The following is a 24,254-nucleotide window of genomic DNA, read 5'->3' as shown; positions in this document are numbered from 1 at the left end:
TTCCTAACTCAGCTTTCTGGGTCCAACATAGAAACACAGTCCAATAAGGAATTAATGCATAATCCACCACTTTGCAAAGAGAGGGTAATGGGGTGGACTTTGCTAGCAGCATGCATGTGAACATCACTGCTCATATCAAGTTGAAGCCATTCATTTCTTAAGTTCCACATCAGAATAGGTCGATGCCTGCTCAGACAGCATGTTTGCAATAAACAAATTTGTGTTTCGGTTAACCAGCCAAGACACATAACAGGCTGAGGAGAGAGGTAAAGTCTTTGTTCTTTCGTATCTGAACAGCTATGGGTAACACAAGTCAGAGTTTTTATTTAGCAAACGCTTTGACTAGTGCTCCAGTAGTGTTGCCAGTGTATTCTTATAAAAGGGCCATGGACCTCCCCTTGGCATGAATGTGCCTGCCATAAGCAACTGTATTTTTATGATGATACCTTCTCAGTGACTTGCTTAGTGACTTGCCTAAGAACATGGTCCTTGAAGACTTCTGAACTGAGCTTCTAGCTGAGGTAGGGTCACTATGGGCTTTTACATGAGAGACGCTGTAAAGCAATACTCCTCTTCCCTCAGTGCAAGTAATTGGTCATTAAAGATTGCCTGTACAGTTTGTTTTTTTGACCCAGGGTTACAAAATATAAGTGCTTATAGCTTATTTCACTCTTACAGATGGCAGCGTAAAGACCATAGCTTTGTATAGCTGGAGGAGGTGAGCGTCTAGTGCAGTGGTCTGTGATGGATCTGGACAAGTTTGCTTGTTGCCTTCCTTGTATCACACCATTCTTAATTTAACATGGAGGAAGTTTGGAGGCTGCCTGTGGTGCGGGTCAGTAGATCGCCTGTGTGTATGTGATCCCTCTGCTATCCAATTCCTCTGTTTGGATACAGTGTCGGACTCAAACATCCCAGCGCAGACCTCTGAGGTACTGCTGCCTAGTTGTTCTTAAAGAGCGGGAAAGTTTTCACCTTCCTTGTGGGGCTTACTGTCTACGTTTAGACTGGGATTTTCAGTGGACCTTGGGAGCTTTGGTCATCATCACTGAAGTCTGATGGAAGTAGTCAGTTTAACCTCCCTTGGAGTTCAGTGTAGGTTCTAAGATCCAACCAGCACCAAACTCAAAAGTTGGCTTTTAAGATTGGACAGTGCTCAGTTCAACAGCCATTTTCAAAGTGGTAGTTTTCAAAGCTTGTTGTTGGTGTCTGTCTGGAGCCAAAACGCCCTAATCCCTAATAGACAGTAAATTTGCATTTAAGCTATCGTGTGCATAGTGGTTCTTGAGAAGCAAATTGCAGAAGAACCCTCAGAAGAATAAGCAAGTTATATCAACAGTATACTTCTGCTTTTGGGAAAATCCCATCTATGTTTTAACCTCTGTAAAATGGTCCGGTGAGAACCTGAGGTCAGGAAGAGATAGGGGTTCAGACTGCAGAGATACTATCTTTTTAGCATTAGCTAGTCAGAATTGCACGAGACTGCAATCCTCACAACTGTTTGGCTGAACATCAGTTGTGCATTGCACAGTGAGAGATTGCCAAGAGCCAGTTTTGCAATAATATTTAGAAATTTCCTCTAACAAAACAGACCAGATGAAAATTCCTTTATGCTCTGGTGAATCTGTTTTCTCCTCTAAATAAAATGGTTAAAGTGCTTGCGAGTCTTATCTAATGAGTATCTCAGCAACTTGATGTAAGTGTCCCCAAATCACAGCTGATATTCTGGGTTTTGTTTAGTTTTTCAGCAGATCTCTAAATATGTTCTGTATGCTTCTTGGTGGTCCATGTAGTGTTGGCTGCTTGCATGGACTTGGCTGTCCTCCTTTCCAGCTGCTAAACTGTGTTAAAAGAAGGTGAAATATGCTGTTCCATGTAACCAATTTCAGTATTTGCTACAGGGGTATTAAGGACAGTCTGATAGAGCCATTGCCTTGTGCACCAGGAGGGGAGTTCATGGGGCATGCTTAATGGGTGGTCTGTGGGAAAAGTCTGAAAAGTTTGAGGAACCCTCCTTTAAAATAATGTGTCCATAGAAAAGTGATCTCTAACACACATCGTTTTCTGCCAGCCTCTGCAGAGATGGAAGTCCACTAAATGAAGCACACTGAATCCAATCACTTGGCTTTTTTGGTATGTGAAGATTTTTACTTGAAGTAGGTAATATAACTAGAAACTGGACAAAACAATAATGAATAAGTTCGGAGTGTGCTGTTGGAGAGTTTTAAAACATTCTATTGCCATCCCAGACAATCTGAACAAATCCTAAGTTTCATAATTAGTATAAAGCACTTTTGCTGGACTTCTTCAGAGCATGCTCTTCAGAGGAATCCTTTGGCATCTCTTGACCAAGGGAAATGAACTAGTTCAGGTCAATGGCGATGAAATGGTATATAATCAGCGCTATATTTTGTTGTTACTGATAACATTATTATTTAAAAATTGTAGGCTGCCAAACAAAACCAACAGTCTGAAGTAAATCTCTTGTCTTCCTAAAACCCTGTCATTATGGGGGGGGGGGAGGGGGAACCCTACACTATCCAGAAAATGTAACAACATCTTCAAAAAACTTACTGCTTGTTTACTTAAAAAAATGAAATAAAAGGTAGCTAGCAGGTTATCTAACAACATTTTAATGTTACTGTTTGATAAAGCTACTAAATTAATCTGCTTCAGGAGGGCAACAGAAACAGTGATGTGAGTATTATGTTACAAGGAGAGTTTTTAAAACTGTTTTGTGTAAAACCAAGCATAAACACAAGCAGCCCCACGCCCTCGTAATCAACATTTTTAGTGAAATGGTATGGGGAGTTCAGTCCACTGAGCTTTTTTTTTTTGTCTTCAATTTCAAGACACACACATGAAACTCCTTTGCTGAGGCAGGAATTAATTGTGAAAAAGCCATACCCGAGGAATGGCTATCCAACTGCTGTTAAAAATCACCTTTTGCAAGCAATTCTGCAGCTTCTGTACTGTGCTCCAGTATCTTCAGAGCATGTTTCTCGCTGCATCATTTCTACATTCTCTTCCCCATCAATGAAAAACCCAAAGCCTAACCTGATCTAATTTCTTTAGTGTGTCCTTTCTCTAGTGGCTAAGAATAAATGATCGTCAGCGTCTCATAAAACCATTTACTGGTTGGACTGTTGTTTTACTCTTTTTTTTTATCTCGCTGTCTTCTCAGCTTCTCTCCTAGAAGAGAAGAACAAACTTTGTATGTTTTCTAAACCCACTTAAAACTTTTTTCTTTTTTTTTAAATACTGTTCTGTGGACCCTTTCCGGCTTGCAGCTGCAAAACCAGATGTCCTTTAAACTTACATAATTTATTTACATACTCCCCCCCCCCCCCCCCCCAACATATTTGTGGCTAAAGCCATGTCACTTCTTGTAGGTACAGTGATGGATGAACAGCCTCCCTTTTACTATAGCCTGATGGCAAATAGATCACTGAGATCCTGCCTGTCTTCTAGTATTCAGCAGTGATACTCAAGACAATACTTAGGACACATGAATAAAACTGGCACCAAATATATTTCATAATATGGGATAGTAGTGTGGATTGGATTACTTTGCACTGGTTTATGCCTGGTGTGACCCTATAAACAATTTAAAATATAGGCTGGCAAAGCGTAAAATTTACAAAAATTCCCTGACATCTGCTGCGCACAATGTGTATAAATATGGGATATTCTCAGTGGTTTAAAATGACACTCCTGTCTCCCCCTGGATTTCAGACCTTGATTCTACCTAAAATCAGATAAAAGGGAAATGAATCCTCCTTACCTGATAACCAGAAAACTTTGGTTCATGGTTTGGAGAGGGAAATTATCAAATGGCTTGAGCTGCAGGGTTAGAGAAATGGGATGGAATTTGGGGAAGGAGTGTATTTTCCTCTTACAGTAGTACTGTAAACTAGCCATCACTGACTAGCCATTCCTTCACAGCTCACTGACCCGCACACACTCCCTGATTCACAGAGAGGAGAAGTCTAAGCTGTGTCAGGAATGAAAAGCTGAGTGTATCATGGAGCCTTCTGCTGGAAGATCTTCAAGCGCCTTGCTCAAGCATGAGTAGGCTTCATGACAGTCCTTTGAGATAATTAATGTCAGAAGGAAGGGTATGTTTGTAGCAGGTGGAATAATGTTTATAAATCATTGGGCTGAAGCCCCTGCTCAAGTTCACTAAGGGGGTCTAAGTGGGAGTGAAACCGAGGAGCCCCAATCTTTTTCGTCCTGCAGTCTACAGACTGCTACCACCTACAGCAGCAAGGATATTCCGTAATTTAGTAATTACACTGGGAATTCACCTTATCTACAATAATGTGTTTTGAGGATGAAAGCAATAGCCCTCTATTCTTTGGAGGACTGTACCTGGCAAGTTTAAACTTGGGTTGAGTATGTGCAGTTAGTACAGGAAGATCAACATTTAATCTGTCTTTTCAAGTTGGTGATTTCAGAATGTCTGCAGCAGCAACAGTTGCCAGTAAAAAGGACCGGGGTCCAGAATGCAGAGCTTAGAGTATTTGAGGAAGAAACTTTTTTTTTTCCTTCTAAATACATAACAGTTGCATTACACATAAGTTTATTTTAGTCTTTATCTGTGGGATTTGTACCTGCCATATTCCCTTCTTGCCTAGCAAGGTGTCAGACTGCGTTTTTTAGTTGTGCATGTTTTTAGGAGACAGGTTTGGCTAAACTCTTAATTACCTTCCTTTCTCTTCCATGCCTGAATCTCTCTCCTTTCTACCTTCTTTCATGTGTGTTTATGGCTCCAGTTGTGTATGTGTGTCCTGGCACATGAGCTTCCTGCTGCCACCAGCTGCTGTCTCTCTCCCCTTGAGCTAAGCCATGAAAAATGGGGATAACACCCAAAAGGGCAACAGCGCATGGAATAACTTCCTTCCCTAAATGTTTGGAAGGAACCTCATGCTACACATCAAAGGTCTAAGCCTCCTTATGCTCTAAAAGAGTTAGAGCTGGATAGGAGCACTTTGTGCTGTAGAACTGGTTTGTCTGATTAATTTATGGCTGCTAGGACCCTACCTACATGGTTTTGTTTCAGCATAACAGCTATTTTTAAGCATAGAAAGCTGATGCATGCTTACTCCATATCCCGTCTTAGGGTTTCCATAAGACTCTACACCCTTGGGTGCAAAAGTTTTGACACGTTTGTTTTTTTACCATCTGGTGCGCCTGTGGCAGGGGTGGGGGGGGTTGTTTTTGTTCCTTGGTAATGAAAGTTTTTGTGGTTTGGGACACTGACTGCTGCAAGAATTGTGTGCTATTCTTTCTGTCCAGCAGTACAGATGGCTTAACCACAGAGGTCCCCTATGCATTTGTCTTGTTAAGAATTGAAATAATATTTAAAATATAAGTTGTTGCGCATACTGTAATTTTGGATGGCTATTTTAGCTTGTATGCTTGTTAAAACGAGATCTTCATTTTATGTTGTGTACCAGGCTCCCAAGATCTTCATTCACTTTTCTTAAAAGCACAGCTAAACCTTTCCATGACCTTTAGCCTAGTTAATTGGTTTAAGAATTGTTAAATAAGGCTTTTTTCCTGTGCTATACATAGGATTTGTGTGTGTTCTGCACTTCTGGTGCTTTCAAGAGTAGGAATCATGCATGTGCCCCAGTATTCTCATGGCTTTCTATTTTGGCTTTAAGGGGAAGGAGACAAAATGTAGGAATGTCAGCAAGTATGAAGCAGTAGTATAAATATAACTTTTTAAAACTCTCTTGCTCAGCTTGTCTTAGAACTGTTGCAGCTTTGCAGCTAACCAGCAACTGATGACAAATGCTCTGTTGATTGTAATTCATGATCATCTTAGTCTTAATACGTAAATGAGTTGAGCCCTGTCAGACTGGTTTTTGGAACTACTACTGAAACTAATAGCAAAGATCATATAGTGCAATTGTTAGTGGTTTGTCTCATGTCAGTTTCCTGGGGCTAATGGGTGCCCCTGAAGCACTTACTAAAATTTAAGTGCTGTATGTGGGATTGGTACAATTACAACAAAAAAAGAAAGTTAATGGCTGAATTCAGAAGCAACACACTGGCCTGTTCTGTTGGAAGGTAGTTACAGCTGGGCAGATGGCAGTAGACTTGCCATACTTCATAGAGTTTATGTTTTTAACAGGGATGGATGGAAGGCAGAGAAAAAGAAAGATTATTACTGCCTTTTTTTGTATGGTGAAGTGCAGAGGAGTTGAAGCCTCAGTGCTTTTAAAAAAATGGGGGGTTTTATTGCTTATATATGTGATAAGAGGTGGTGGTAAGGGAACTATGGTATATGTACTAAAACTGATACTGTTTATAGTGGTCCACCAAATTAATTATACATAAAGTGTACAAATCCTCCAGTCTTATATTATGTCTGCACAAGACAGCTTTCCCAATGCAGGTAAAACAATTAAAATTCAGTAATTAAACATAGACAAGGAACAGATTTCCTCAAGAGCATTCAGGAGATCAAGAGCAAAGCTGGAAATTGAACCTATGCCTGATTCCTAACTAGCTGGATGAGGAGGGTTTCCTTTTCTCCAGTTAATAAACTGATGAGAAGCTCTGTTTCCACACTGTTGTACACTAAGCCTCTGTGTAGATAGCTCCATTATCAAGTCAAGGGTGTGTTTTCCACTTAGCGGAAAACCACTGGAAAATTGGTGGGTTTTTTAACAGAAATAATATGTCTTTCTAGAATGAAGGATTGTTGATCAACTGCTTCATGATCCAAATGAGATTGTAGAATTGCTGCAAGAAGTCTGTAACTTTCTACAGTTTAGGCTGTTATCTGTTCAGAGTTCATTTGATAATTTGTGGAATTTCAGGTTCTTTTTTTGCTTTGTCAAAGGATTGTGGACTCCAGGTATGTACAGAGGTTTTAAATATTGCCTATTATGGAAAAATATGAACTGTTCTAATTTTACTGAAAAAGAATACAGTATTGTTTTTTTTTTTTATTTGTAACTACATTAAAATGTTGTCCTTTCAATTGGGTGGTAATAGACTGGATACAAACAGTTTGTCCTCCACATTCATCATTCATCCTGTTACTGTTTATTCTTTTCAAAATAGAAGCTGGTGTTTCCCTTTTCAAGCAATTTGCAGTTGTCAGGAGCATTGCTGATCAAAATAGAGCATAACACTAAGTGTTCTTTGAGAGTCTCCTAACTTTCTAACCATATTTTCTCAAGCAAAGGATATTGCCTCTTGTTGTGTAACAGATAAGCTCATCTGATGGTCAATAGTAATCATAGTTGTTGCTAGTTTTTTGGGTCTCCTCCATCCCTCTCCTCAGAAACTGCTGTTAACTGGCCCTTTGGTTTGCCTCGTCAAGAGTTGTACAGTAAAGAATTAAATGCACCAAGGATAAGAGTGTTCTTTGGACCTTCAAGTCCAGTTCAGGATTGAGAAGACAGCATGATTTGAAAGGAGATTGGTCTGCACGTTTTTGGAAATGAACCTTGGATTCTACATACATGTGTGATTCAAAATAAACTTGCACACTGTATCGGTGGGATGATCTTGAATCTCTAGGATGGTTCGTTGATGGTGCAGCAAATCAAGTTTTTGGTCAATGCCATTTGTTTTATTGCTTTTTGAGCTTTCTTTGTTTCTCATTATAATGCCTTAAAAAAACCTGTTGGTTATAATCAGATAGGCTCTGAATGTGTCTTTTGAATTGCTAAACTTTTGAGTTTAGTAATTCTATGAAATGAAATGCTATGCATCTATCCTTCTAGAAAGGCATCTGCTTGCTTGGTTGCCTCTTTCAAATTTACTGCTTACTAACAGGGAAAGTTGGAAATTTGAAAAGTTCTGTAAGCTTTTCTTGGGGCATCTTGGATGTTGTATTTAGTTGAAACTGCAAAGTTACCAGAGCCAGCTTTGCCTGCTAGTGAGCCATCACATTCTGAGCTGATATGATAAATACAAGGCCATGGAAACAGAGCATTTAATCGCTCTTCTGACTTTGGTATTATTTTTAAAGGTGGGAGAGCCTGTGTTTCTTCAGCAGCATTCCAGGCAAATGCTTCCAGCAGCATTCCAGTTACTTGTTCTGATCACTGTTTTTTGTTTGTTTGTTTGTTTTTTTCCCATACCAGTAATGCTTTAAAAGGGCTCTGCAAGCATTTTTTATCAAATTTGGACTGAATAAAATAGGCTGGTGGGGAGGAGCAGAGAAGTGAATATGGTTGTCAAAGTCTCTGCTTTCTCTCTTCTATTTTTTCCAAAGGAAATTGAATACTCATTTGTTCTTAAAGGGGACAAACCGGCCATTTTCAATAATCAATCAGTTTTACTGTGTTTATACACTGATGTAAATTCTAATGCAATTGCAAGCAGGGCAATGTGATTTCCCTGCTGGGTGTTCGTAGCCAACACAATGTGGCTACACATCAATCAGGACGACTCTGAAGCACAGAAGTGACACACAACACAGTGGTTAATGTGTTATCTGTGTGCTGTTGCCCTACTGTGTGCATCAGTGGGGAAGAAATCTCTTGAAAGTGATGGGGAGCTGGGATAATATTGATACTGATTGGATTAGACATTGTTCATGTCTGATCTTTAGTTAAGAAGCTGTTGAGTTCCTCTGCTGTTGATCGGACTTGATATTTCAGGTTCCTTTTTCCTTTGTAGTAGCATTAATAATGGCTTCAGCGTGGAAGTGTCTAGATGAAAATCTGTCTATTCATGTTCTTCAAAACACAGTTTTGGGACAACATTTTTTTAAAATTTGGACATAGACTTTTTTCAGCTTTGATCTTTGGCTTGATATGGGGCTGGTTTTGTGAGGCAATGTGCATAACTCGAGAAGTTCTCTGCCCCAGAGAACTTGTGACTTAAACAGAGCTGGCTAACATCAAACTTTCCAAGTGTTCAAATGCTTTGGTACAGTGCCACTTAAAATAGACATGGTTACGGGAAACGAATGAGTTGCAGAGAAGAAAACAAGTACTTTGCATTCTAGACATTTTTTCTTCTGTTTTCAATAACTAACCTGTCGGGCTTTCATGATACTATTCCTAGTGTTTTTAAAGATGACGGAGAGGAGGACTTGGCAAGTTAGGAGATGACATAAGAGTGATACTGAGACTTCATTTCTTAAGAAGTAATTCTCAAGCTGTATAAATGTTCTTGAGTTAAATATTGTAGAAAACAGAGATATTACATTTTCAGTGAAACATTTGTGATAACAATTGTCGGTGTCCTTGCTGTCCAAGATCCTCACTAAAATGACCAGCTGATTTAAATTTTCCTTATTACTTTCATCAGCATAGACTTCCCCCAAAAAGAAAAATAAAGCCATCTCTTTCCTGACTTGGGGGAAAAAAAGACCATGCAGAATAATAATAAAAAGGCTGAATTTGTATGCATGTTTTTAAGCTCATCTGAAGCTGAGTTGTAGATTCTAACTGAGGTCCTTGGCCTGCACATAAAGACACCAGCTGTTGTCAGAGACGTACCTTGCTTTGGCCTATGCAGTGGCACACACTCTCCAGTGAGCATGTAGCTGGAGCCAGAGTTCACAAAAAAGGCAACAGCACGTGGCAGGGCTGCCGCCATAGCAGACCTGCGGCTCAGACCTCCTATAAACTGTCGTTTTTTAAAAGTGCAGGAGGAATTGAATCTGAAAGAAAATATCAAGAGCTAACTCTCATATATTATATGCAGTAAGCTGAATTTGAAACTAAAGGTATTTATATCACAGGCTTGAACCTCTAGAAGATGAAATAACATACCTGTTGTTTCTGCTCTGTTCTGTGTGTTGTTCCTGGCATTGAGTGGCCAGTGTTTGGACCTCTGATGGGTGCATGTGGGAAGCAGCAGCATCAAGTGAAAGGGTTGGGTTTGAAGCTCGGGGTCAGCAGTTGCCTGGTGTAGAACTCCAGCAGATGCCGCTTGAGTTAGAATTGGGGTGAGGAGTGAGAAGGCTAGTGGGGTTCAAGGTGACAAACAGTAGGGGCAAATGAAAGTAGCTTTTTGTTTGATGACATAAGATCCCTACCAGACTTTGGCAATTGGAGGAGAGGCTGAGGGAGCTCCATTACTTCCAGCATCTAGTGGCTTTTTCTGAAATACTGGCATCCTCCTCAGCTGCCAGTGGCGTTCACAGTTGGGGCTGGTATGATGGCATCTTTGTACTTGGCTGCTGCCTTCTCAGCCATATCTGCAGGTAACCATTTTTCTTGTTAACTGCTGGATAAAGAAGCAAGCCTGCGCTTTTAGGAGAGAAATGAAGTGGTTTACTTGGCCATCAGTCTAGCTGGTATGGTTGGGAAGGAATGTTCTGCAGTATGTCTAGTTAATGTCCTCTTCCGGAAGAAGCAGTTGGGCCGAATCATGCCTTTGTCTCTGTTTGTTTGAATCATGCCCTCTCCCACCATAGTGGGTCCTTCAGAGGATCTTTACAGTCTTCTTCTGCCAGAGTTTTGTAATATTCTGCCTGGGTAAGCGGAGGGAGGAGTTGTAGGACTCAGACCTTCATACCTTTCTCTCCCTCTCAGTGTGTGGAGGGACAGCCTCAATTGCAAGCACAGATTTCTCTCTCTTTGTATAATGGCGGATGAGATCTGGTATGACAGAAAAGTCATCTTGTCTGTGCTGAAATCTCTGCTAGTGTTACTGCTGCTTTTGTATGTCTTGCTGTCAGATCCAACTCAACGAGGTTCATTTCCTTGCCTCTGATGAGTCTCTCTCCACACCTCCTTCTTTTCTGTCTGTGAATGCCAGCGTCATCTGCTGAGGTTCTGTCATGGTCCAGCTGAACCTCGCACAGAAGAGATGTAGAATTTGTGCAGGTACTGCTGGAATATCTCTACGACTGTCACTTGGACATGTCTTTAAGCTTCCCATCCCTTTTGCAGCAATCATAAGTTAGCTTCCCTTTTAAAGCCTGTTCCCTGTCATTCAGTACTAGGACTTCAGCTTCCACCACCCACTTACAGCTTCAAACAGCAAGAACCTTTGTCCTTTTTCTCTGGCTGCCTCTTCCAGCTAACAGCAGTCCCCACAAACTTCCACAACCCATGTCATCATCTTCCTTCAAACTCTTCCTTAAATTTCTCTCCTGTTGTGGTGTAGGGGAGAAGATAGTAGTTCTGAACCTCTGTCACAGTCTTTGCCATCTAGGAGGGCACTTGGTAGGAGCATTTCAGGGTGTTGTGTCTAGTGCTGTTAGCTTCCAGCCTGCTACTAAAAGGCATCAGAACTTGCCTTCTGTGTGTTGTTACTACTTAAGCTGGGTGAACCAAGCTTTTAAACCGTGAAGACTTAATTTGTTCTAAACCTGGGTTTATGGATTGACAGAAGGTATTGTTGAAGGGCCGCAGTTTGAACTCTTAACTATGTTGAAGACGCTATCCATATCCTGTAGATACAGAATTGGGCCTGCTTTTCCCTCTGTCTTTTACTCCTTTGTCTGATGTGTGGAAGGAAGAGGTTTTTGGGTAGTGTGCATTTTTCTCTCATGTGAAACTTCTGTGTTCCTTCTGCTGTGCTGCCTGCCCTGCTGATCTTGGAAAAGAAATCCTCCTCTGCCATATTCATACTCAGTGCTTTAACATCTGTAAATGCCAGTAATACTAACATGTTTTCATTTTTTTCTTCTGTAGCATCTCCCTTTCTGCTTTTTGCCAACCGGCGGGATGTTCGACTTGTGGATGCTGGAGGCACAAAGCTGGAGTCCACTGTGGTGGTCAGTGGTTTAGAGGATGCTGCTGCGGTTGACTTCCAGTATTCGCAAGGCATCGTTTTCTGGACAGATGTGAGTGAAGAAGCCATCAAGCAAACTTACATTAACCAAACTGGGAATGTGGTGCAGAATGTCATCATTTCTGGTCTGGTTTCCCCGGATGGCCTGGCATGTGATTGGATTGGGAAAAAACTTTACTGGACGGATTCAGAAACCAATAGGATAGAAGTAGCTAATCTCAATGGAACATCTAGAAAAGTCCTCTTCTGGCAAGACCTTGATCAGCCCAGGGCAATAGCTTTGGATCCTGCTCATGGGTAAATATTAATTTGACTTAAATGCTTAAATGGATACAGTGGTGATTTATGTTGAGTTTTTAGTTCTGAAAAAGAAACACAGCCTTTTGTTTCAGTTCACATTTTCCCAAGGTATTTTTCGCAAGATCTGTAGCTGAACATATGTTTGAGCTTAAATATTTTGTGGCAAGAAATGACAGGCCAGACATAGAGCCAAAAAGAAAAATACAGCTGTTCTTAGGTGCCAAGCCAAATATTGAACCAGTATGATGGCCTAACTTACTCCATTGCACTTCTGAAAAGTAATTAATTTTTCAATCCTTTTTAATTGTTATCTTCTCAGTTGTCTTGCCTGGTAAGTTAACTTTCATTTGATATGTGATGCCTATTTAATGTATCTAGACAGCAAGGCATGTAAATCTGCTTGAGTTGAAACAGGAATTCTCTCTTGCTATGCTCTGGTAAACAAAATCAGGATATTTTTGATTGTTGATATTGATAATCATTTTTGTGCCAGCAAGTAAAAGAATCCAGGTGAAACCGGGGACTCTCAATGCTGTTAGGTGACCAGGTTAGGAAGTAATAAGGGAGCAGGCTGGATGTGTCACTTCTAGTGCTCTTGAAAATACTTGTACCTCTATATGGCTCCTCCCTCCCTCTTCAATACTCCCCACCATTTCACATGTGCTATTTGCTATCCCTGTGCACGAATAGTACTGATGTTGTGCAGTTTGGGCCCTGTATTCATTGTAGTGATGACTGAAGATCTGCTGTGCCAGTTGGATCCCTGGAATAAGGGGAAGAGAGAAGTGAGGTGCACTTCTCTTGTGTGCTGTGGTGGGTTGACTCTGGCTGGATGCCAGGTGCCCACCAAAGCCGCTCTATCACTCACACCCCCCCACCCCCCCAGCTGGGCAGGGGAGAGAAAATATAACAAAAGGGCTCGTGGGTTGAGATGAGGACAGGGAAAGATCACTCAACCAATTACCGTCACAGGAAAACCAGACTCGAATTGGAGAATTAATTTAATTTATTGCCAATCCAATCAGAGTAGGATAATGAGAAATAAAACCAAACCTTAAAACACCTACTCCCCACCCCTCCCTTCTTCCTGGGCTTAACTTTACTCCCAGTCTTCTTTCCCTCCTCCCTGCCAGCAGTGTGGGGGGACAGGGAATGGGGCTTGTGGTCAGTTCATCACACATTGTCTCTGCTCCTCCTTCCTCCTCAGGGGCAGGACTCCTCACACTCTTTCCCTGCTCCAGCGTGGGGTCCCTCCCACAGGAGAGAGTCCTCCACAAACTTCTCCAATCTGGGTCCTTCCCACGGGCTGCAGTTCTTCATGAACTGCTCCAGCGTGGGTCCCTTCCACGGTGTGCAGTCCTTCAGGCACAGACTGCACCAGCGTGGGTCCCCCACAGGGTCACAAGTCCTGCCAGAAAACCTGCTCCAGCGTGGGCTCCTCTCTCCATGGGGCCGCAGGTCCTGCCAGGAGCCTGCTCCAGCATGGACTTCCCACGGGGTCACAGCCTCCTTCGGGCACCCACCTGCTCTGGCGTGGGGTCCTCCATGGGCTGCAGGTGGAGATCTGCTCCACCGTGGACCTCCCTGGGCTGCAGGGGGACAGCCTGCCTCACCAGGGTCTTCCCCACCACGGGCTGCAGGGGAATCTCTGCTCCAGCACCTGGAGCACCTCCTCCCCCTCCTTCTGCACTGACCTGGGGGTCTGCGGGGTTGTTTCTCTCACATGTTCTCACTCCTCTCTCTGGCTGCAGTTTCTGTTGGGCAGCAACTTTTTTTTTTTTCCCTTCTTAAATACATTCTCCCAGAGGCACTACCACTATCTCTGATGGGTTCGGCCTTGGCCAGCGGCGGGTCTGCCTTGGAGCTGGCTGGCATTGGCTCCATTGGACATGGGGGGAGCTTCCAGCAGCTTTTCACAGAAGCCACCCCTGTAGCCCCCTGCTACCAAAACCTTGCCACACAAAGCCAATACGTGTGCACAAATCCATACAAGTGAGGTGGTTTGCCACTAATCTACTGCTGTTTTCACAACTTTTTCTCAGGGATCACTTTATCTTCCTCTTCTGTACGGTATGTGTAGGTAGGTTTCTCATCTGTAAGGAAATCTGGCGTCAACTGGCATTTTCGCTGAGTCTGGCCTCATTGCAAAAGGATGGTGAGTTAATACAAGGGCTTACGATAAACCACAAACTACTTTGTATTTGTGGTTCATCCTACACTGGGAGTTGGACAGTCTTGTGAGAAACCACCTTCTTCAGGTGTATGAGAAGTGAAAATTGAAACTAGGCAACAGAGGGCAGCTTAAGATTGTCATGTCAGCAACTGCCACGCTACACCCTGGAACTTTGTCGGGTTGTTTTTGCAGTCATTCCTGCATAAGGCTTCCCAGATGAATGCGAGGAGTTAGGGGTACATTTATGATTAATAAGTAAAGGACGTATAAGTACTAAATGGGACTGTATGTACCCAAAGAAACAAAATCCTTAGTTTTGTTGACAAGTCAAATGCTGGAGCTGCCTGTATCCTTCAGATAACTGGTGGAAAGGTACAGCCATAATCAGTAAAAGGGAAAGTGGAGTGACTTTGTTGGAGCAAAGTAATTTTCCAGAGGGGACCTTCTCCTCTTAATCCTGACTTCACTATGGATACCTTTAGGTGAGAGGAATTCTTCCCATAGAAAATTGCTGTATTGAAGTATTTAAAATAAATTAGCAGGAATCCTGTGTGTATCCTGACAGCAAGTAATCCATGCAGAATTAATTAATGCTGAAGATTTAGAGTTCAGTAGTGTAATTTAAAGAGGGAATATGATGTTAAATTGAGTATTTTATAATGAGGTAGATCAGAGAGAGTGGAATGGTGCTTTCCATGAAATACCAGTGCCAGGCTGACATCTCATAAGTGGATGCAGTTCCTTGCCTTTTGACTATTTTCTTTAAGGTAGCTTAAATATTGGTTGTGGCAGTACATTTCATGCCATATTATGTGCTTTTTTTACTCTCCTGTTTTGGAAAACTGAAGGGATTAACTGGGGATTTCTGGTGGTATATTGCTCCTATGCTACAGGACATAGGAAATTATTATTTTTAATGAAAACCGGATTAGAACAACCAGGAGAGAAAGTATTGTTGGTACAGGTCAAAAGGAAGGCTTTCTTAAAATCATCAGTGATGATGGTGAAGTTGCAGTGCTTCTGCACCAAGCAAACTTCTGTGTTTGGAAGGAGGGATGCAGGCATGCTTTATTTTGTGTGACTTTGAAAGGCAGTTCTTCGCAGCAATACTCTGTGCAGAACAGATGTGCTACATTTCTTAAACATACACAAAATCCACTAAGTGTAACAACAGAAAACACCATTTTGGTGTGTGTTAGGTATCTTACCTTGGTTTTGCCTTTCCGTAAATTTGTGGTAGCCTATTCTTTCTTTCCCGGAAGGGTTCTCTACTTTCAAGTATCTTGCACTTACTCTTCTAGGGAAGGTGTGCAAGTATGAACAGTTACTGTGGAATGGGCTAATATAAGGAAGAAGATTCATTTGCCAGAAATGTAGATGTCTGCAATGTGAGCTGGTCAACTTGAGACTTTCTAGTATTAATCAACAAAATTGCTTGAGATGAGGAGAGAATGACAGTTCTTCTGACTTTTGCTCAGATCAATTCCTTGGGTTGCCAGTGCTGCTGTCCTGATAATTAGTTCAGTCTACAAGTTGGGTTTTTTTTTCCACTGGGAGCAGCAGCTTTACATGAAACACCTCTGTCAGTTTTACCTTGTGGCAGATGTTTCTTAACTGTAAGCCTGTTTGATTTGTGGATTAATCCAATGCAACAAAGCAACATAAATAAATGGTCTGTGAAAATGTATTATGGAGATACATGTATGCTTTATAATTAACCAATTAATCCCCACTATGGTCTGTTAAAATCAGCCTCCATATTGCTGCTTTTCTGGGTAAAAGTGACAAAGTCCAATATTGCAGAAGTGTCCTATTGAATTAAAGGCAGGTTTGCCCAAATAACTATCTAATATAGTAAACAATAAACCAAAAAATCATGCTTTCTGTATATTTGTGGAATAAAACATTCAAATTTAATTTGCTTTTACAACCACTTCATTTCACATGGTAGTTCTGAAATATTTCATAGGTGCATCTTGAAGTACTGATCATTACATTTGACTTAGGCACAGCAGGCTCTGGGTTTGAGCTCACCTAGAACCAGTTGTTCCTGGTTTACTGGTATTTTCTGGGGAAAGAAGAACCATTTAGTACCTTTTCATTTGTCTTTTTGTTAATAAGTTTTTGTGATCAGGTGGCTAATGCATTTATTACAACTGACAGAAGAGTAAGAATTTGTGCTAAAATTTAGAGCACTTCAGTAAGTTTGTGGGTTTTTTTTCTGGATCATAAAATCTGATGAAATTTAGACTAGGATTCTTCAAATAGTTGATGCAGCCTTAAAGTTGCTAGACATTTGCTTTTGGTCTGGAATAATTTCCACAAATGTGATTTTGGCCTTTTAACAGTTTCTTCTAGAAAAGTGCGGGAAAGCTTAGAAAATGAGGAAGAAAACTTCATTAGGTATAGGCCAGTCAACTTCAGTTTCCAGAAGAAAAATGGGACAAATAAGCAGTTTGTAAATGCTTAGCCAATACTAATAGTACCCAAGCATGGGTTTGTTAAGAATGCTCTGTGTCAAACAAATCTAATTTCCTTCTGTTGACAAAATAACATGTCCTTGTGTAGATGGGTGACACCTTCTCTTCTCTTTTAGCTTTAGTAAGGCTGTTCTGCAGAGATGGATGCAGGACTCCATTTAATGTTGTGGTGTTCACAGTGGGATGTCGTGCCCAGAGTGGCATTTGCCTAATAAGTGGGTTTTATTCCATTTTGAGTGCGGTTCTTCAAGACATAGACTAGTTCGAGAGAATAGAGGAGAACGTATTGAATATACAGTGATCATCTCTCAGGAATGTTATAGGTGTAATGACCAAGCCTTAGGGCATGGGAGATGAGCTAGCTGACTTCTAGCGATTCCTTTCGAAGCCTGTTTTTCTGTGATTTCTGGCTGACACTCAAAAGTCTGATTTTTGGGGATGTTTTGGTGGGCTTGGTGTAATGCCATTTTTAAAGACAACTTCATCATTTCCACACTCAACCTACCTTCTGCCTTTAATGGCAATGCTTATCTGAAGGTTATAACTCGAAAGAGAGAAGCCCTTGTCATCTCTCCTAACAATCATTCAGATCATTTCTAAAATTTATTTCTTTTAAGGCAAGCTGTGAGAGACTTGCAGATCATCTGTGGGTCTCTACTCTTCCCAGCTAGTGAAATTCATTAAATGTACAGGATTTTCTGATGCTCCAAGACAGTATCATATGTAACATGGCATTCTTTTCCATACACCTTAAAGTTTTCTTGCTGGATCCACTAGATATTCTAGGAATCAAAGCAGGCAGAATATGTGATAAACCAATTATCCTGCTTCCCTGAAATTAAGGATGAACTAAGCAGACAGAGGAGAGTACAAAACATTTTTCTGCAAATTCACTGACATTTTGTTCTGAACATCCAGATCCCAGACCTGGTGTAGGTTATGTGAAGCTGAGTTTATTTAATGGAAGACATTAGGCTAAAATTCATAGCACTGTTTTGGAGAACATTAGCATTTATATACATTCTTGCTAGGTGGGCCGTTGATGGGGGATTCAGTGGTGTTGGTGTTTTATTAAGTTTGAGTTCACAGCTTTTGCATACATATTTTTGTGTTCTCAGAACAGCAACTTCTAACAAAACTTAGGTTAGTGTATGTAAAGATTTTACTTAAGACCAACTAAAGACATAGCTCAAATTCTGTGCAACACAGTGCAAAGAACCAGAAGCAGGAATGCATTTCAGAAGCAGGTCCTTATCATGTGTCGAGGCAAGCAAACTTCAGTTTCCCAAAAAGAAATTTTGAAAATAACATATGAATACATAGCCAAAACAAATGAGTTAATTCTCAGTCCTGTAGGGAAGATCTTAGATCTGAACAGCCTAGAATGTGTGTTGACAAGGGCCATTAAATCTTGGACCTCTAAATCTAATTCTAAAGACATGCTACCTTCAACCTGTAACACAGGGCTCTGATTCTGAGAAGCTGTAGCATATCTGTAATCCTCAAATCTGATTTTCACTGCTAAGTGCTTAGTGAAGAAGTTAGTTCACATTATTAAAGCCTACAATGTATTAGAAACATCTACTTTGGTTAATATAAATCTTGAATTTGTTCCTAGTTGTGTGATGGCTGCTGCGATATCTTCTAGAGCAAGTGTACTGTTCAAGTTCAGGATGTATTTTCTATGGTTTGGCTTATTCAGCAGACAGTACTGCTTGAGAAGTTTCTGCCCCCTCTGTCTGCTGAAGCACAAAGAGCTGAAACATCTGACATCTGTGAAACGGTTGTTTTAAGGAAAAATAAAACCTGATTGCCTCCAGAAAAACCGTGCTGTCTTGTGGGCTTTTTTGCATGTGTGTAGCAGCAGCCTTGGTGCAGTCACTGGGGTTGTTGAATTGGCCATACCTGAGCTGGCATGCTAACTCTGGGGTTTGTAGAAATGATGTTTGTGGAGGAGGAGAGCAAGGACTTTTGAAGTGGTGTGACTGGCTGAAGGAAAGCTCCAAACCTGTTTCTACATTTCCTCCCTCATTTTAGTTCTTAAAATGTCTTTCATGACTTGCTGTGGGTCTGTTGGGCAGTGGAAGTGCTAGCAGACTAGCGCAGAAGCCAACTTCATTGATGGAGCAGTCTTCCCCTTTTGGAACAGCAGAGGCTTTAGGGGAAGGAAATAAGATGCAAATTAGAAAACAGCAATAAAAAAAAATTATTGAGTACAAAGGATAAAGCTACTAATCATCAGTTTTGGCATTCTGCAGAGTGGCCGTTGGTTTAGAGGTTAAAACAAGTCTAATCAGGTTCTGAACAGCGTTAGGGAAGTGTGTGCCATAGCCCAGCCTAACCATCGCTTCAGGTTGCTTATGGGAAATTAGCCAAAATCTGCAAGCAATGTCTGTCACTGGCAAACTAGCTAAAATCTACAAGCAATGATTGTCATTGACCTAACGTATATTTGGCACTGAAGGAAGGAAAGGATTGGATGACTAAATATGACAAGTGGGATATTAAAAAATGGTTTTAGAAGGGACAGCTAGCAAGATTAGAAAGCTCTCAGTTCAGAGTCTAAAGTTAAAAGCCTCAGACACGCCTAGGTGTTAATCCAGTGTTTCCCCAGTGTCACAGCAAAACCGTGAACCAGACCTATAGCTGTTCTTACATAACTCATGACTGTGTTTATAGCAGCACTTAAATAAAACTGCAGCGGTGTTTACTGCTGATTCACCAGGACCTAGGTCCCACACAGCAGTATGTTGCGTACATAAGGTTAAGCATGTTGGCTTTCTGTGTTGAAATCATTGGGATCTGTATGCTGAAGCCTGATCTGTATGAGCTGCAATAGACTGAGGCTTTGAATATTTTGATTTAAATGACTGTGAATGGTGAAATGTTTTTAACAGTGTATCATCTGATCTTATCTCCTTTGCAGTAGTTGAGGGGAGGGGGAATACTGAATAAAATTTGTGACTGTTACAAATACTGAAGAAGAAAAATAGCAAACATGCTATTGTTAAAGATTATGGTTTTTAGCAGCTCTTACTTCTGCTTACGGCTACTCAGTTAAAATGCAGAAGATGGTCTGTTTTTGAGTGAAGCATGATTATTGCTGCCTTGAAAGCTGGAGATTAGTTTATATCCTGTGTGTCTCTATTTAGTAATTAATTTCAAGTATAAAATTATTTTGAAGCTTTTGGTTAATTATTTGAAACACTGTAATGAGGATGAATATGAGTAGCACAGTTGTTTTCTTAGAATGTAAGAAAAGTACTCAACCATAAAATTGGTTACGAGTCATATCCAGTATCTTGGTATGGCTGTAATTTCTGGGAGTTGGAAAGTTTTTGATAAGTTGTGTGGCCAAATAGCTGCATATAGTCTCATGCATGTGAAAGTTGAAGTTCTTGTGGGAAGTGTTATTTACTCTAATTTTCAGATGGATGCCCTTGATGGTGACAGCCTTTCCATAAATGTTTCATTAGTCTCTTTTCCTGCTCATACATATGACTAAAGGGCATAAATTGTTCAAAGACCATTTGCTTCATTTGAGAACCGAGCTGCCTGTTCAAAGATGGCAGAAAAAAGTGTTGGTCGTTCCCCCCTCCCCCCCAGCTGGAATTGCATGGGGAAGAGGTGGAAATGTGTAGTCTTCCTTAATAACCCCATTGAACTCACTCCCCTGTTAGCACTCTTTTTTTGCTACAAGTTCTGTGATTCCTCATATCCTGAGTCCTGGAGACTGAGGCTTCTTTGCCCTGTATGCATATAGTCGTCTTAAGTAGTTTGGGAATTATGGTATTCTTATCTTTTTAATTTCTACAGCATTTCTTAAGGGAACAGGATGGCTTTGGTTGTCTCAGTGCCAGTGTGTCTTGCATTGGGTTCTGAGGTGAAGTCAGGAATGTAGCTTTGGGACCAAAGAGATGGTGGAAGCTGGGATTCTCTTTGATTAGAGGGCATGATGGGTGCAGTTTATAGCTGCACAGAGGCAGCGTGGAAGTCATGGCATATATGACGTGTTGGTCTGGCTGGACTGGCACCATTCTGTTTGTCATGAATAGGTGGCTTTGATTTAACTCAAAACATGTTTCTAATTTTTTCATGTGAAATTAAGCAATAGTATAAGCTGAAGGAAGAGTTTTTCTACATAACCTGTTGAATGTGTACTTAAAACAGGGTTTTGTTAAATTGTGTTTAAAATTATAAGCATGCAAATGAACATGCTTAGATTGCATGCCTTGACAAGTTATTGCCTGTTGAGTGTACTGTTTTCCCAAACATTGAATTAAACTGCATCAGCATGCTGAAATAGATAAAACGCGTTGGCTTGGGCTAAATGTTCAAGGGCAGTTGTGAGATCTATGGGTAAGAGGGCAACCAACACCTTAATTGCACAATTGAATTACTGTTGTTTAATATGTTTGCTGGACCCCTGTCCTCCATTAAGTCAGTACAGTGTGTAGACACAATTTCTTGAACTGTCCTGATATGCTTTGATCCAATGTTCCTTATGGAGAGAGGAAGAAATCTAGGCTTAACTTTAGGTAGAGGTAGTTAAGTCAGAGGTTAAGTCATGACTGGGTCTACCTGTAAACAGCAGAGGGTGGGAGGTGTCTCACAAGCTGATGGAGAGAGAGTTTAGCAGTTCATTCTACACCTTTTGGTAGGAGGATCCCCTGACTTTTGAGTTGCTGCAGTGTGTCTTAAAATGGGTTGAAGGTAGTGATATTTGGACTATTTTTCCCTTTCCTAAAATAAATCATACTTTTTGAAAGAGGAGGAGGACCTGGGGTCAATGGACAGGATATGAGCCAGCAATATGCCCTTGTTGCAAAAGAAAGACAATGCATCCTGGGCTTCATTAGGAGTGTTGCCAGCAGATCAAGGGAGATGAGCCTTCCCCTCTACTCAGTGCTGGTGATGCCACCCTGGAGTACTGTGTTCAGTTCTGGGTTCCTCAGCACAGAAGAGATGTGGATGTGTTGGTGTGAGCCTAAGAAAGGGCCACAAAGATGATGAAGGGATTGGACCATCCACCATAGAAGGTGGGGCTGATTGAGTTGGGATTGTTTACCCTTTAAAAGAGAAGGCTCAGGGGATCATATCGCTGTGTATAAATATGTGATATGAAGGAGTAAAGATGATAGAGCCAGACTCTTCTCAATGGTATCCAGTGAAAGGACTAGAGGCAATAGGCACAAACTGAAGCAGAGGAAGTTCCGCTTAAATGAAAGAAAATACTTGTCTACTGAAAGGGTGATGAATCACTGGAACAGGTTGCCTGGAGAGGTTTTGGAGTCTCCAGCCTTAGAGATACTCAAAACCTGACTGGATGAGGTCCTGGGTAACCTGCTCTGGTTGACCCTGCCTTGAGTGGTGGGGTTGCAGCAATCTCCAGAAGTGCCTTCCAACCTCAGGAATTCACTGATTCTGTGAAAAAGCAGCCTTTTTGGTGCAGGGCTCGTGACCTCAATGAGGTCCTTTCCCTACCTTGTTTTCTGTGACTTCCCTGACCACCCTAGAGTGGTAGTGTAATGCTGAGTTGCTTGTGAAGTGCTTTCAGTATGAAATTATTTCTTTATATATAATATTGCTTCATGTATCCTCAGAAATGTCTGGGAAGAAAAAGTTATATTGTGTTGTTTCTTGTACTTTATCTAGTGACCATGAGGAGCAATTATGAAGGCTCATTTTATCTTCTTATGGCTGTTTTTCTGTTCTTTGTAGAGTTTTTGCATATGAATGTGCTGGACATTCTTTTAGAGGGGAAAGTGCGTAACACACAAAGTGTGTGCAAGTCTTTCCCCCTTCCACCCCGCCCCCGGAAATCCTACCAGTGCAGTTTCTTTTTCTCAATGTATCAGAGATATTTGCAGTAATACTGCATTCCAAGTTGAAAATTCTCTTTCTAACCTCCCCAAGTAGTGTTGCAAGTATCTCATTGCTGCTGCCCTCCTTCTCTAACTTAATGTGTTTGGAAATCTTCTTGAGTCCCTCTCTCCGAGGATTCTTCAGCTTCATGGTGTCATGTATCCTGACTTTTTAACAAGCTATTGAAGCTGTTTTGAGTGCGTGCTTATTTACCTTTGAGAAATCACTAGGGTGTCTTACTCCCTTCCATATGGGTGAGTAGGGAAAGATGTGATCTTTCTTTGCAAGCACTTCATTGCAATGATATTTGAGCATCCATCAGTTGACAGGCAATTATGTTTTTCCTCTTTGTTCTCAGTTGCCAAATAGCATACTATTTATATGTGTAATGTATATATTTTAAAAGAATAAACTTGTCAGAATAAAACATGTTGTAAGAAAACTGTAGTGGAGAAGGGTGGTTCTTGGGGGTTTTGTTTGCTTTGCTTTAAATACATGTCTTTGAATACAATGTGATTAGTTGTGATGGTTACCTGCTGTGGCATATTTTGGGGTTTGATGTAATGTTTTTTGTCAAGAACATCCAGGTCTCAACGTTCAGTGCTTGAAAAAAACCAAAGAGGTAATTTGAGTAAGTAATTTGCAGCTTAATTCTCTACAAGATAGCCATTCTTTTCCCTTCTGTAAACAATTGGTGCTATTTAATTTCACAGTTGAGTTTTTGTAACTTTAAAGGTGGGATGTGGGAAGTAAGTTTTAAATGTGCAGGAATCTAAACTTTGTAGCAATTTCCTGTAAACTCCTGTTTTGTGCCCTGGGCTCATATAAGTTCAAGAACATTGTTGAAATTGGAGGAGTTTTTGCTGATTTACATCATCTGTACAACTGGCTCCTTTTGTGTAAGCAGGTTATGTAAGATTTGGCAACCATACTGCATTTCAGGAGGTGGAAAAAGCGTTTGGGCAGTGTTGGCCGCTTTTTATTATGTCTGTGATACCTTCCAGCTCCAATGGCTGATTGGCTGCTCTTTGAGGGCATGGCCATGATTTCTAATCTTTGCAAAAATGATGACAAGAGAGGTGAAGCGCCAGGAAATAAGAAATGACCTGCAGCTTTAAAACTGAGTGGAAGTATGGTCTTCATCCTGTTTTTGCTCCCGCACCTGGTTAAAATGAGTTAAGCAGGAGGAAAGAAAAAAAAAAAAAAAAAAGACTGCTGGAGTGCAGTGTACCAACTTTAAAATCTGATTATTTTTGCAAGGTGGCTTTAAGTCCCATTCTTCTGATAGTACTGAAGCACTATTCAAGCCCTGATTCAATGTGGTAATTAAGTATGTGCCAAAACCCAGTGACTTGCTGACTGCAGTTGAACTGCATTTGTTTAATTGCCTTCTGACTAGAAAGCTTGGTAGCAAAGCTTGCAGCTACTGTGCTTACTAATAAAGCAGTAACTGAATTTTACAAACTCTGTTGAGTCTGGTACTTCTGGCTACTGGATGATAGACTGGATAAACTGTTAGTGGTTGTGTGTTCAGAAAGAAGTATAAATTTACATCTTCTCCCTGATGAAGCTTTGGCTTTTGCTCTGCTTTGTTCCTGCTGGTTTCTTTGGTGTAACAATGTGCAGTTCAGTTTAGGGACAAAATTGGTGCAATTGTTGCAAAATTATTATTAGATATTAATCTCTTCTCCCCCTGCCCCCCCTTCCTTTTT

General features: G+C 41.0%; 1 protein-coding gene across 2 annotated transcripts in view; it reads left to right on the top strand.

Annotated features, from left to right (window-relative positions):
• Positions 1-24,254, top strand: part of LRP5 (LDL receptor related protein 5) — a 180,235-nt gene that overhangs the window by 24,082 nt on the left and 131,899 nt on the right. For both annotated transcript variants that reach the window (XM_075047792.1, XM_075047793.1), the window contains exon 2: positions 11,625-12,021. In XM_075047792.1, the coding sequence (XP_074903893.1) occupies positions 11,625-12,021 (397 nt within the window). The remainder of the gene's footprint in view (positions 1-11,624; positions 12,022-24,254) is intronic.

Source organism: Buteo buteo, chromosome 16 (assembly GCF_964188355.1).
Source record: "Buteo buteo chromosome 16, bButBut1.hap1.1, whole genome shotgun sequence".
Taxonomy (NCBI): domain Eukaryota; kingdom Metazoa; phylum Chordata; class Aves; order Accipitriformes; family Accipitridae; genus Buteo; species Buteo buteo.
Note: the sequence above shows the minus strand (reverse complement) of the source record. Positions and strands in the feature narration are given on the sequence as shown.